This window comes from Phyllostomus discolor, chromosome 7 (genome assembly GCF_004126475.2).
Source record: "Phyllostomus discolor isolate MPI-MPIP mPhyDis1 chromosome 7, mPhyDis1.pri.v3, whole genome shotgun sequence".
Taxonomy (NCBI): Eukaryota; Metazoa; Chordata; class Mammalia; order Chiroptera; family Phyllostomidae; genus Phyllostomus; species Phyllostomus discolor.
Window position 1 is genome coordinate 110,293,531 of NC_040909.2, and position 12,682 is coordinate 110,306,212.

Genomic DNA, 12,682 nt, shown 5'->3' on the forward strand with positions numbered 1-12,682 from the left:
AGCAAAGCATGCGGTGCTACTGTTTGATTCAGGTAGAATCATAGCTGCATCATTCAAAACTTTTTCTAACCTCAGTTACCTTAGAGAGGGAATCCTGCTACAGAATCAGTGAAAGATCATTTTAAATTTCAATCAAACATTGTATTTATAGCTTAGTCTTTTAACTCAGGGGAAGAAGGCAGATAGATATTAATTTAATATTAATGGAATTCATTATCCTTTCTGGAAGAATTTGTGAGAGCAGGGTTATTCAGAACAGAGAGAATGAGCAATGTTACAGCAGACATCACATCTCAGTCTCATAAGGTCAGGATAATATAATGCCCGCACTTAGAACATGTTAGGAAGCAGTTGTGGCGAAAGATGATGGCTATGAAGTGTCTCCTGGTTCCCCCTTCACCGAGTGACCATATATGGGTAGCCATAAATTTTTGATAATTTTTATGACCATTTCCTTCCTCAGGCCAGGTATGTCTACCCAGGGAACAATATAAAAATAAGGTTGACTAGAAACACAAATCTTCAAAATTAGGAAAAATCTGCAGAATTGAGGGGGAGAGGAAAGAAAAGAATGGTCAGCTGGGGCTTTCCCTGTGGCTGTTGGCACCACAGAGTAAGGCTCTCTCCTTGCTCTGTCACTCAGAAGGGGTCCTAGGCTACCTGTCTGCTTTCTGTTCCACACCCCCCAACAAGCTCGGCAGTCTGCACGGCTTGTCCACTTGTGTCCCAACGGTCTTGAGGAAATAGACACATGTATGCAAGAGCAGGGGAAGCTGAGCCAAAGGAACCATCTTGGCCCTTTATTTTCATCCAGGCACTCTTTCATCCTTCCATCCTTTCATCTATTTATCCTTTAAATCACTAGGGATAGTGAAGTAACTTGGATAACAGCACTAGCTGTTTCCATCTCTAGACCTGAAGGAGGACTGGGAGGCTAGGGTTACTGGAGCTGGGAGTAGTGAGAGAGGCATATAGTTAATATCTTCATGAGACGTGGTGACCTTTGGTCTAGGGCTACAGCCAACCCAGGGTAACCTGACAACAGGTGGTAGCCTGGCTCTCTGCTTTCTTCTCTCTCTTGGTCTTGTCTGGGTTCCTCTTTGGCTGGAGTGAGCTAAAGGCAGAAGGTAAGGGAGCCCTGTCAATAAACCATGTAATAGGTCCCCCTCTGGGCAGGGGAATGGATGTGAAGAGTGCATCTGGAAAGACAAATGGAAGACTTTGGTAGAATTATTCACCTACTTATCTGAGTGTTTCACTTAACCACACTATTTTGCCAGGTGTACATTTCCTTTCTTTGCCTACAAGAATACCATGAAAAATTTGCTTAAGCTCTGGCCTGTGTAGCCCAGTTGGTTAGAGTGACATTGTGTAAACCAAAAGGTCACAAGTTTGATTCCCAGTCAGGGCACATACTCAGGTTGCGGGTTCAGTCCTCAGTTGGGATGTGTGGGAGAGGCAGCCTGTCAGTGTTTCTCTCACATTGATGTTTCTCTCCTCCTCTCTCTCCCTTCCTTCCCCTCTCTCTGTTATCAAGAAGCATGCCCTCGGTGAGGATAAAAAAAAAGTTTGCTTAATGTCTTTTTAAAATTAGATACGTTATACCTGTGTAATCCCTTGATTTGTTTGAGGTCCTAATTTGCTAGTGGTTGAGCAGGAACTAAATTAGCTCAGGCAGCCAGTGCACCTCCTCCTGTGTTCTTACTCACCTGCTGCCTCCCTGATGATCTGTTCTGTCGTTTGCATTTTAATGTTTTTGAAATCAGAATAAGATTTACAATTTAGCATAGATTTACTGTGAGAATCATTTTTTCCTCCAAATTTTTATTTTGGAAAAATGAAAACCTTTCAGAAAAGTTTCAGGTACAGTGTACACCAATTTTGCTTTTTTCATTAGCAGCCATTTGGTGTTCCTCATTCTTTATAGAATTATCTCTTGTTAAATATTGAGTAGGTATAAAGCAGTATTTATAAAATATTTATAAAACATATCAAATAATGGTGCTACAAGTACTTGTGTATCCACCACTCGACTTAAGAAATTGATTTTTACCTTACTTTCCAAAGAGCCCTACATGTCCCTTCCTGATTGCACATTCTTTTCTCTGACCTCAGAGATAGCTGCGCTTCCACATTGCTGTTCTTTATAGATGCCCCACATACATTCGTATTACTAATTGATCTAGTTTAATTTTCATGTGCTTGAACTTTGTATAGCTGAAGCAAGTAAGCAAGTCTCTTCTTTGATGAAAAAGACTGTGTTTTGATGAAGAAGTTATTCACACTTGTTACAGATGCTAAAGACTTTATTCAAGAGGGCCCACTACACTGGGGCTTTTCTGATGGGGGAGTGAGATCTCAAATCCCACCCCGACGAGCACAAATGGGGGTTTCTAACCAAGGAGCAGGGTCAGGGTCTGTGCCTGGGAGAATGCTAAGAGGAAGCATCAAGGTCAGACCAACTCATTGTAATTCTTGCTGAAGTCAGGCCAGGGTGATAAGTTCTGTAGGGTGGGGGTAAGGAATTTGATCAGATATTAGGGTGATCATATACCAAGGGTGAGGGATTTTTCAATAAACTGACAGCAGGATTCTTGCAAAAATTGGACTAAATGGGTCAAGGACAGGATTCAGGGTGTTTGCTCAGAGGAGAGAGTTAGTTTTGTCAGCATCTAACTGAGAAAACCTAATCTGCTTCCTACTGCAAGGGAATCTGGAAAATTTAGGTTTTAGCTTTCTAGTCTGTGCAGAATAGCAAGACACATTAGAAGGCAGAATGAGTGCCTGCCCAGTGCCAGTTCACCATATTCCCACCAAGTGTGTTTTATCAATAGTATAAGGTAAAGCTAACCCTATTCTTTTTCGGAAATCTATGCTTTAGCATGAATTTGCTCAGGTCTCAGGAAATCCCCTTGTAAATTTTGACTGTGTTAAACTTACTGATTATCTTAGAGAGAAGTAATATCTTTATGTGTGTTGTATTTTGGCTGGTTACATCTTTTTTTTTTAATGGCTCTATTAAGGTATAGTTTATATACCAACAATATTACCTATTTAAATTGTAAAATTCAATGATTTTTCATAAATTTACAGAGATATGTAATTTTAAAAAATACCTAATTACAGTTTATGCCTTTCCACTTATGGAAGTGCTCCATAGTAGTGTTTCCAAAATTTTCTGTGTAGAGCATATATATTTTTTTTATTAAATTTATTTTATTTCCTTCTCTTCGGTTCTAGTTGAACATTTGGTTCTCCAGTGAACATAATCACAAAAATCTAAATGCTATTTATTGGTTTTTCTATTATATAAGCAACCTTTATGCAACTTAATTATAATTGTCACTATAAATCTGTCAGTATAAAAGTGTGGCTGGCAGGAGCTGATTTCTTTATTTTAGAAAGTGAGAAGTTAAGAGATTCTCTAAGCTTGACATTTAAGTGTATTACTTTGTTAACTAATCCTTCCTAACTTTTTATAGCTTATTTTAAACTTTTAGGTCCTATAACATGCATGAACCTTGAAAATACTATGATAAATGAAAGAAACCTGACGTAAAAGACCACATATTGTATGATCTTATTTATAGAAAATGTATAGAATAGGCAAACCCATAGAGACAAAAGGTAGATTAGTGGTTGCCAGGGGCTGGAGAGAGGAGGGAATGGGGAGAGTCTGCTAAAGGTTTGGGGTTTTTTGAGGGGGGAGGATGGAGAATGAAAATATTCTGGAATCAGTGGTGATGGCTGTGCAACTTTGTAAATATACTAAAAGAAACCAGTGATTAAAAGAGTGAATTTTATGGCATGTTAATTCTATCTCAATAAAAAATAATTTTCTGAGGAAAAATAAGACCCAGCAAAAATACCCATCCCATGTCCTCTTACAAAATCTTTAGTGTTGCTCTTGGCTGAAAATGCTGCTGCCCGCTCTGGAGCCCCCTAGCTCTTCATCTGTTACCACCTATTGACACTTTCTTTTCCCTCTTCTGAGTACAAGCTAAGCATTTAAGAACAGAGACTATGTCCTGTTAATCTTTGCAGTGCCACAATATTTATCTCATGTTACCTGAATATTAAGTGTTCACGAAATAAATTTTGGGCTTAACACTAAAGTTGTAAATTGATGTTGCAAAAAACTCTTCTGTATGACTATACTGAAATAAAAAGTTATAAACAATCACCACACACGTGCAAAAAGTATATTAGAACCTCCCTTCTGTTTTAAGGGAATGTAATTATGCCTTCTTATTCTTCCCTAAGCTTTTAACCTCAGAATGTGAGACCCTAGAGTGGGGACTTGAACTTGAGTTTTCTGTTTGTCCCTGTGGGGTTTGGCGCTCTGCATTTTGCTCTGAGTAGTTCAGACTGTTGCTGTGAATTTAGCTGAAAATCATAGCTTCTAGACTTAATGGTGAGAATATACCCCAAATACTGTTTGTTTCCATGATCCTCGGTGCCAGAAATGTTAACCGAAAATTACAGAAAACTGAGACATAAGAATGACTTATGATTAGACAAGTTAGATGTGGGAACATAAATCAGGAAGTCACGTAGCTTGCTACAAGTTTTGTGGGAGGGAAACATCCAAGAAATAGAAGGGAAAGTAGAATTCAAAATATGTTGTTTATTAAACAAAGGCATTTCAGGACTTCTTTATATGCCTATTCTATTTCAGTGGTTAACTGACCAAGATTCAGGAGGCATTTTCTAATTATGCCTCTTGTGGCCTGTGGGATAGATTTTCTTAGGATCCTTTTCCACTGTGAACTGCATTGCTGAGCAGGCCCTCGGCCGAGGCAGCAGGGTGGTGGCAGTGTGCTCTGACTCCTGCTCATGGAGCTGCTGTGCCCAGAGTCAGTGAAGGGTGTTGCTGTCCCTGATGAGTACTATTGCTCCTTGTGAAAAATCACTATATTTTTGTTAGAACCATTTCTTCAATTGCCTGTGACAATTAAAAAGAACGAAATTTAATTCTTCAGAGTAACTCTCATTTACCCCTGGTGTGCTACACATTATTTCAGAGGAGTTGATGTGCCAGGCGGTTAAGTGTACTACAGTAGCCCATTTTACCTTACCTACTCTGTGTACATTCGATTTATACTTTGGTTCTACCTCAGCTATTTCACACGCTTGTGGTATATTGAGTTTCTTCAGTGTGGTTCATATAATCATTTATGGCAATAGAACTTTGAAAATTTCCTCCTCAAGTTAACATTTTTATGGTAAATAGTATCTCATGTGAGTGGTGATAGGATACTTTATTTTATGACTTTCATTTTATTTGTACTTTTAAAATCCTTGATTTTATATTCTTTGAAAAAAGGTGGATACTTAAAAGTTTTCATGTTTATGTGAAATTTAGTTCTGGGGTATCTTTATTTTCAGTCTAGGAATGTAATTCTTATGATTATTATTATTTCGTCATATTAGTAAAGGTTATTACTGTTTTTATTTTTGAATAATTCCTTGAGTTTGCTTATTTGTTTATTGTTTAAGATCTGTGAGGTAGTCAAAGAATATCCTATGATGGGCTGGCTTCCACAAAATTAATTTTCTTTTTCATTATAAAATACACCTGTACAGAATTTAGAAATCATACAAGTAGACAAAGAATCAAATAGTAAACTTCTGCCTGAGTTTTAAGTTTCAGAGATTGCTGTAAATTCTAATAGGCTTTGACATGATAATTGCTTATTGATGTCTTAACTCTTTTTATAATATCATCCACCACTTGCTAGCTGGGCAGCCTTGGGCAAGTTACGGCTTTTCTTCGTCATCTTTATCTCCTCTATAATGAGGATATAATAACTGTACCTACCCTCTTAAATTTACTACAAGGATTCAATTAGGTAACAATAGCTAATTCACTGAAGAAAATGGAGTAAAGAGAAAGTAGACAGTGTACATTCCACTATGTTCATAGCTTTATGCAGGGATAAAAATACAATACCCTCATTGCTTCATATGCAGATAACAGCACTAGAATGGGTGTGTGCACTTACTGTACCTGTGTGTGTAAATGGAGACTTTCCTTTTGCATTTAAAGCATTTAAAATGCATTCAAGCTTATTCCCTCCATTGGTCTTACAAGAATCCTATGAGGCATAGATGAAATTTCTTTGTAGGTACCTCTTTCCTCACAAGAAGGAAAAGGTAAATTAATTTAGCAATGAAATTTAAAAATGAACTATAAAAAAAAAATATATATATATATATATATATATATATATATATATATCCTGAAAGAAATCATGGTCTTTTAACTATACTGGTCTGAGGTTATAACCTTCATATTTTTTCTTTTTTGAAAGTCTTATTTTCACTCTAATAAAAATCATCAGCATTGTTACAAATTTACTGCATTTAACTCTATAGACCAATTTGAGGAAACTTTTTCTTTTTGAGGTGGCAAATGGTCTTTGCTGACACTTTTGCATTTCTGTCCTAGAATGTACTTCTATCCTGTGCTTTTGTTTGTAATCTTCCTGCTTAAAATGTTCTCTGAGCTCTGAAGCTGAGGACACAGAGAGGATGGTTCTAAAACTAGAATACTACTTTCTTTTGGAGAAGTAACCTGTAGGAAGAGGCAGCCCGGGTTGGTGCATTATTGCAGCTGAAGTACAGGCCGGGTGTACAGGAGACAGAGCCAGAGACTGAAATCCTGAGAGCGGGATTAGTCATGGTTTAGCCTTTTGTGCAAATGCTCTCAACAAGTTACATAACCTCCGAGCTCTGGTTTCATAATCTGCTCCGTGGGAACAATAACATCTACCTCGGAGTGAGGAAGACTAAATGAGATGTCCGTGAAATGCTGTGGAAACCGTCAGCATTGGGCAGATACCCTACTACATGGTTTTTGTGCTCTCTTGGTGTCAGTGAAAACCCTGTGCATCACCTTCAGAAACTCAGTCATAAACCCAGTCACGCCCTACTTCCCTAATCAGATATCCTAAAGGTATGGTAGCATGACCTCTTGAATAAATGTTCAGTGAGTACCTGCTATGATACAGCTATTGTTCTAGACCAGCATGTTCAACAGAAAAATAATGTTCTTAAGTACAGATGTAAATTTTCTAGTAGCCACATTAAAAAAGGTAAAGAGAAACAGGTGAGATTAACTTTAATAATATAACTCATTTAACTCAGTGCCATATATCCGAGATAGTATTTCAGATACTACACTTGATCTTAGCCAAAGGCCGAGAATCGATCCCAAGATATTATTTCAGTATATAATCAGTATTAAAATCATTAATGAGATATTTTACATTCTTTTTTGGTATTAAGTCCTTGGAATTTGGAGTATATTTTAATCTTATAGCAGCACATCCCAATTCAGATCAACCTCATTTCATATGCTCACTGTCCACATGTGGCTAGTAGCTGCTTTATTGGCTCTCCATCCCCTTCTCAATGTCGGGGCTGTGGTAGTGAACAAGATACAGAAAGTCGTTTCCCTCAGGGAGGTTCCTCTAGCAGAGGGAGATGGAGAATGCACAACAAACATGAACAAGACAATAGTGATGGGTGCCACAAAGAAGATGAAGTAGCGTGTGGGAGTGCCTGGGAGGGAGCTCTCTCGGAGTTGTTGACATTGAGCTGAGAGACGTGCGTGGTTAAAAAGGCAGAGCTAGCCGTGTGAAAACATGAGGGATGTTTCTTCTAGTCAGTGGGAATTACCCTAAGGTGGGATGCTCTTGCTGTGTGTAATGAACCAAATGGTATGGCTGGGTTCTAGTGAGCAAGAAAGTGTGGGAGAAGGTCAGACAAGGCTGGGGAAGTAGACCCGCTTTAGAATAAGCAGACATGAAAGCCATGATTAAGAAACTGAGGTTTTATATTAAATGAGATGGGAAGCCAGTGGAGGGTTTTAAGAGGGACATGAGACAACATGAGTTTGTAAAATACAAGTTAGACTCCTTCCTACATGTTAAAAAAAAACACCAATATATAATTCAGTTTACCATATATAATTCAGCTGATACATTTTTAAGTGTATCTGAAACCAACATCTCTTTTGCATTTTTGAAATAAACTTATATGTCAGTCTCTTATTGATAGGCGTTTATATGATTTAGGGAGAATATCTTTTGAGCACTTTGTTTTCCTTAACTATCTTAAATCCTCAAAGAACTCTGGTGTTTTACTTAATATGAAGTGCTCACTTATAATTGGTTTATAAACAAAATGCCTTTAAGAAAAGACTAAAACAAGTTTAAACGATGGATCTACTCATTTATTTTTTTTTACTCTTTGGCAGACATGTGCATTGCTATTGCAATTTCTCTTCTCATGATCCTGATATGTGCAATGGCGACTTATGGAGCTTACAAGGTAAGCAGCTTTGAAATAAGCTGGGCCTTCAAGAGATTCGGCCAGAAACACCTGGTCCGGGAAGGGACTCTTACAATGTTGTTGTAGCCTGATTTGGACTGAGTGTAGTAAATAAGAGGGCTTCCAGCAGGGTCTGTTGGCTGGATACCCACTGTGTCCCGTTGTTTCTAGTTGTCTAACAAGAACTTGCCTGCCGAGTGTGTTCTGCTCGTCCTCAGCTGCCTGTAGAGCACTCATTCTCACTTCTGAAACTTAATACCTCATCCCTCCTCCCCTTTTCTTTTTTTTTTTGGACCAAAATGTTATAATATACCTAGTGTTGCCTGAATTCCCCATGAACATGCATTAAAATTTTAATTTTTTTCCTGTTTAAAAAAAAATAAGTCGGGCCTTTTCCTCCATTCCTTACATGTATAATCCGTACCATTGTCTGAAAGAAGTGAGGTGTAGTCATTCTCAGTTTTCTATAGAATCTTTGGGAGTTATAATCTCTTGTTAATATCATGTAGTACTAGGAAAATCAATGCAGTCTCAGAAATGGTCGCTGAGATTTGTTTGACTCCTTCTGTTTGGCCTACCTTGTCATCGTGCCCCGGTCTAATGAATTGCTATTCCTCCATTTCCCTGCAGATTAAGAAAAGATTTCTCTGAGTTAAAAGAAATAACGTTCTGTAATCTCGAACAGATGAACATTAACATCATATTTTGTCTTCTGTCTAGCAACATGCTGCCTGGATCATCCCCTTCTTCTGTTACCAGATCTTCGATTTTGCCTTGAACACCTTGGTCGCTGTCACCGTGCTTGTTTACCCGAGCTCCATTCAGGAGTACATACGGCAGCTGGTACGTGGCCCTCCCACCACTGCTTCTCTCCCGAGGGAACCCTGGTTAAGTGAGGGACGCAGAGGTATTCACATAGACATGCACTCACATTAATTTGTGGATTTTTAATTTGCATCTGAGTTACTGATTAGAGATTTTGAATGTTATCTTGAAGGTGAGATTTTTTGTTAGAGTGCTTTTTGGAAAAAACATAATCTGAGATAAGTTGGTGACTGTGGTGATGGTATTGGATGCATCTACCTAAACTAGTTGCTAATTGTCTTATTTTTGTAAAATATAATTTGCTCAGTTATCAGCAAAGGGTAGCTTTTTGCCTCTGCTGTTGCATGGGAAAAGTGGAACTCCGCTGTATGCTGCATCCCAAACCTGTTTGGCCACAGGATGCTTTCTTCCCCAAGCACTTTTTGTTTTTTGGTTTTTGTTTTTGGACTACTTTCCTGAATGTTCTTTGTTACCATATGTGCGAATATTGATAGCTGGGTGTTAGAAAGTTTGTGGAGGGTGTGACATTAGACTACTTTTGTGCCTTTACATTAAAAATTTTTTAATGTGTTGATTTTTAAAGAAAGACATTGACTTGTTGTTCCACTTACTTATGCGTTCATTGGTTGACTCCTGTATGTGCCCTGACTAGGGATTGAACCCACAGCCGGGGTGTGTTAGGATGGCACTCTAACCAGCTGAGTTCTCTGGCCAAGGCTTGTGCCTTTACAGTTTTAACCTTTATGTTTTAAACTGTGAATGTGTCTTAAAATTCAGTTTCTTTAAAATCTTAGAATATTTTAAATGGAGAGAATGTTCACTCTGAAGATTTTAATAGTAGTCTCTGAACATGGGGGAAGGTGCCAGGGTGGTTCTGGGGAGGGAGAGACGAGACTAGAATTTGATGTGACAAAGGAGGTTAGAAGTTCAGTGGGGAAATGGGTGGGTGGAGGGAAAGGAGGAAATGGGGCAGCAGAAGTGTGTGATCTTGTGGAGTCATGCCCAGACCACGTAACTGGTTCTCAGCAGACCTAGGCTGAAAAGACTCCAGTGTTTAGCTCCTTCAAAGTGTCTTCTAGGTTGTTGTTGTGGATGCCATTTTCATTAGTAATAGCTTCTCTCTGAGAAAACAAGTCCATGTTTTGGTAGAATATTGTGCCAAGAAAATTTTTGTGTATTTCCCATGTGCTGAATTTGTGTTATCCCTTGTGGTATACCTGAGTGTTTTTGCATGAGGAGGTTTTGCTTGGGGTTTTTACAGGGTGCGGTAAAAGTTGGTTTACAGTCGTGAGTACATGAAACAGAATTTATTCTTGTATAGTTACTTATTGTATTTTCCATATGAACAACTATAAACCTACTTTTGCCCCACACTATATGTGACCAGCAGATTGTACAGAATCCTGTCTTTAAAGCCTTGTGGTTTTTGGTCTGTAATGATAGTTTGGTGCTGGGATCAGCCTTGGAAGTGTGGAGGAGTCCTTATCTCTGCATAGTCTGTCATGTGAGGGGGCTGAGTATATTCTGTGCTATAGCCCGCATATTGCAGAGATTTATGAATAGGAGCACAGAGTCTAGTATGGAGGCAAGTGCTTAGAACACTGAGAATACGACCTAGACTTTGTATTATACCCCACACTGTTCAGTCACTGGACTCATTTGCTTTAGAGCTACTGGTAGTAAAATGATAGTATTGGTAATGCTGACAGTAATTCAATAATCTCTTTTTTAAAAATCACCATCTACTTTTATTTGTTATCATAAATGAAATAAAACAAGTAAGCATGTTCTACTTAAAAATCAGTTTGGGCCGAAAGAGTGAGGTCTGCAGGTTGTCACAATGCCCAAGACACAGTAATGAAAAGATTGTTAAAGAGCCACTGATTTTAAGGCCCTTGTTGACAAGTTGAGATGTAATGAGTCCAGAGAGGCTGTTATCTGAGAAGGGTTGAGGGAAAGCACCCACTAATGCCTCTTCTGTTTATGTGGAGTCTTATAAAATGCAGTTAAAATAAGCTGTGTGTGTGTGTGTTTATGGGTCTCAGCTGGATAATGATCTTCACTTTTCTGGGGGGAAGAGGATAAAGATCTTTATGGAAAGGGTCACATACTTCCACTTTAATCCCCACCCTCTTTTTTTTCTATTAGACATAGAAACAATAGGATTTCATGTTGGCCTTGTGAACAGCAATTGGTTTTATTCTTACCCTTTAAAGATGAGTATTCAAAAACCCTTCCAGGCTCCAAGGGAAGGGGCCAGTTGATCACAAAGAATGACTTAGATTTTATTTCTCCGATATTTTACCCAAAGGAAAGGAGACTCTAAATATCACTGAGTGATGCTCACCCTGGGAGGAGGGGCCAAGCACGTGAATCAGGAGTTTTCTCTGTATTCTTCCCAAACATTTGGAACTTCTTTGTTGCGTCTCAAAATACTGCTGATGTGGAATCCAAACACATAGTACTGGCTGATAAAGAAGAGATCAGAGGTGTCGGTGCGCACTGGGCCTCCTCCCTGCACACGTACCTCGGCCAGTTAAATGCAGGGCTGCACTCAGCACTGCGCTGGTGCCTCGTGGTGAAGCTCGGTCCCTCCCACTAACCACAGTAGCCAATTTTGATTGTCTTAAAAAGGTATCCCTTGACCTGGCAGTTCAATCAGTGTGGTCAGATGGCAGAACTTGATTATCTTTTTTCAATGCTATAACTCCTGTTATAAAAGATTCTGCTCTTTGAGAAGTAATATCAACAAAATGCTATATAAAGAAAACACTATTTTAATTGGTTTCTCCCCCTTGCCTTGCACAGGTTCTTTAGAATGGTTCAGGTTTTCAGGAGATCCAAATATCAGGGGTATATAAGGTCTACTGAATTTTAGCCCTGGCTGGTGTGGCTCAGCAGATTGAGCACCAGCCTGTGAACCAAAGGTCATTGGTTCAATTCCCAGTCAGGGCATATGCCTGGGTTGCAGGGCCACATCCCTGGCTGGGCATGTGAGAGGCAACAAATCAATGTTGTTGTATCTCTCACACACTGATGTTTCCTTCTCTTTTCTCCCCCCTTTCCCTCTCTAAAAAAATTAATCAATAAAGTCTTTAAAGAAAAGAAAAAGACTACTGCCTTTTAGCTTTTTGTAGAGTTGGAAGGCAAAGGAATGTTTTCAGGTCTCATTCATGAATCTTCCTCCAGTTTTTCTTTTCAAGAGTTGTTGCCTGAATTATGAACAGATGAGCCCCTCCTCACCACACCATTTGGGGCCTTTTCATTAGTAGTGATGGGCTAGAAATTCTGTGGGGGTCTTTAGTAATGCTCTGCTTTAACTGTTTTCTGATAGGCATATCTGATTAATGCCTAGGGATATAATCCTGAATGATTAATGAGATTTGCTAATGACGTGCTTTTCTTTTGCAGCCTCCTGATTTTCCCTACAGAGATGATATCATGTCAGTGAATTCTACCTGTTTGGTCCTTATTATTCTTCTGTTTATCAGCATTATCTTGACTTTCAAGGTAAGAATGA

At 38.8% G+C, this 12,682-nt stretch overlaps 1 protein-coding gene and 1 pseudogene across 1 annotated transcript in view; one reads left to right on the forward strand and one right to left on the reverse strand.

The window, feature by feature from the left end:
- Positions 1-12,682, forward strand: part of LAPTM4B (lysosomal protein transmembrane 4 beta) — a 62,384-nt gene that overhangs the window by 22,923 nt on the left and 26,779 nt on the right. The window contains exons 3-5 of the mRNA XM_028533996.2: positions 8,264-8,337; positions 9,058-9,180; positions 12,574-12,672. Coding sequence (XP_028389797.1) covers positions 8,264-8,337; positions 9,058-9,180; positions 12,574-12,672 — 296 coding nt within the window. The remainder of the gene's footprint in view (positions 1-8,263; positions 8,338-9,057; positions 9,181-12,573; positions 12,673-12,682) is intronic.
- LOC114514918 lies at positions 7,093-7,214 on the reverse strand (annotated as a pseudogene).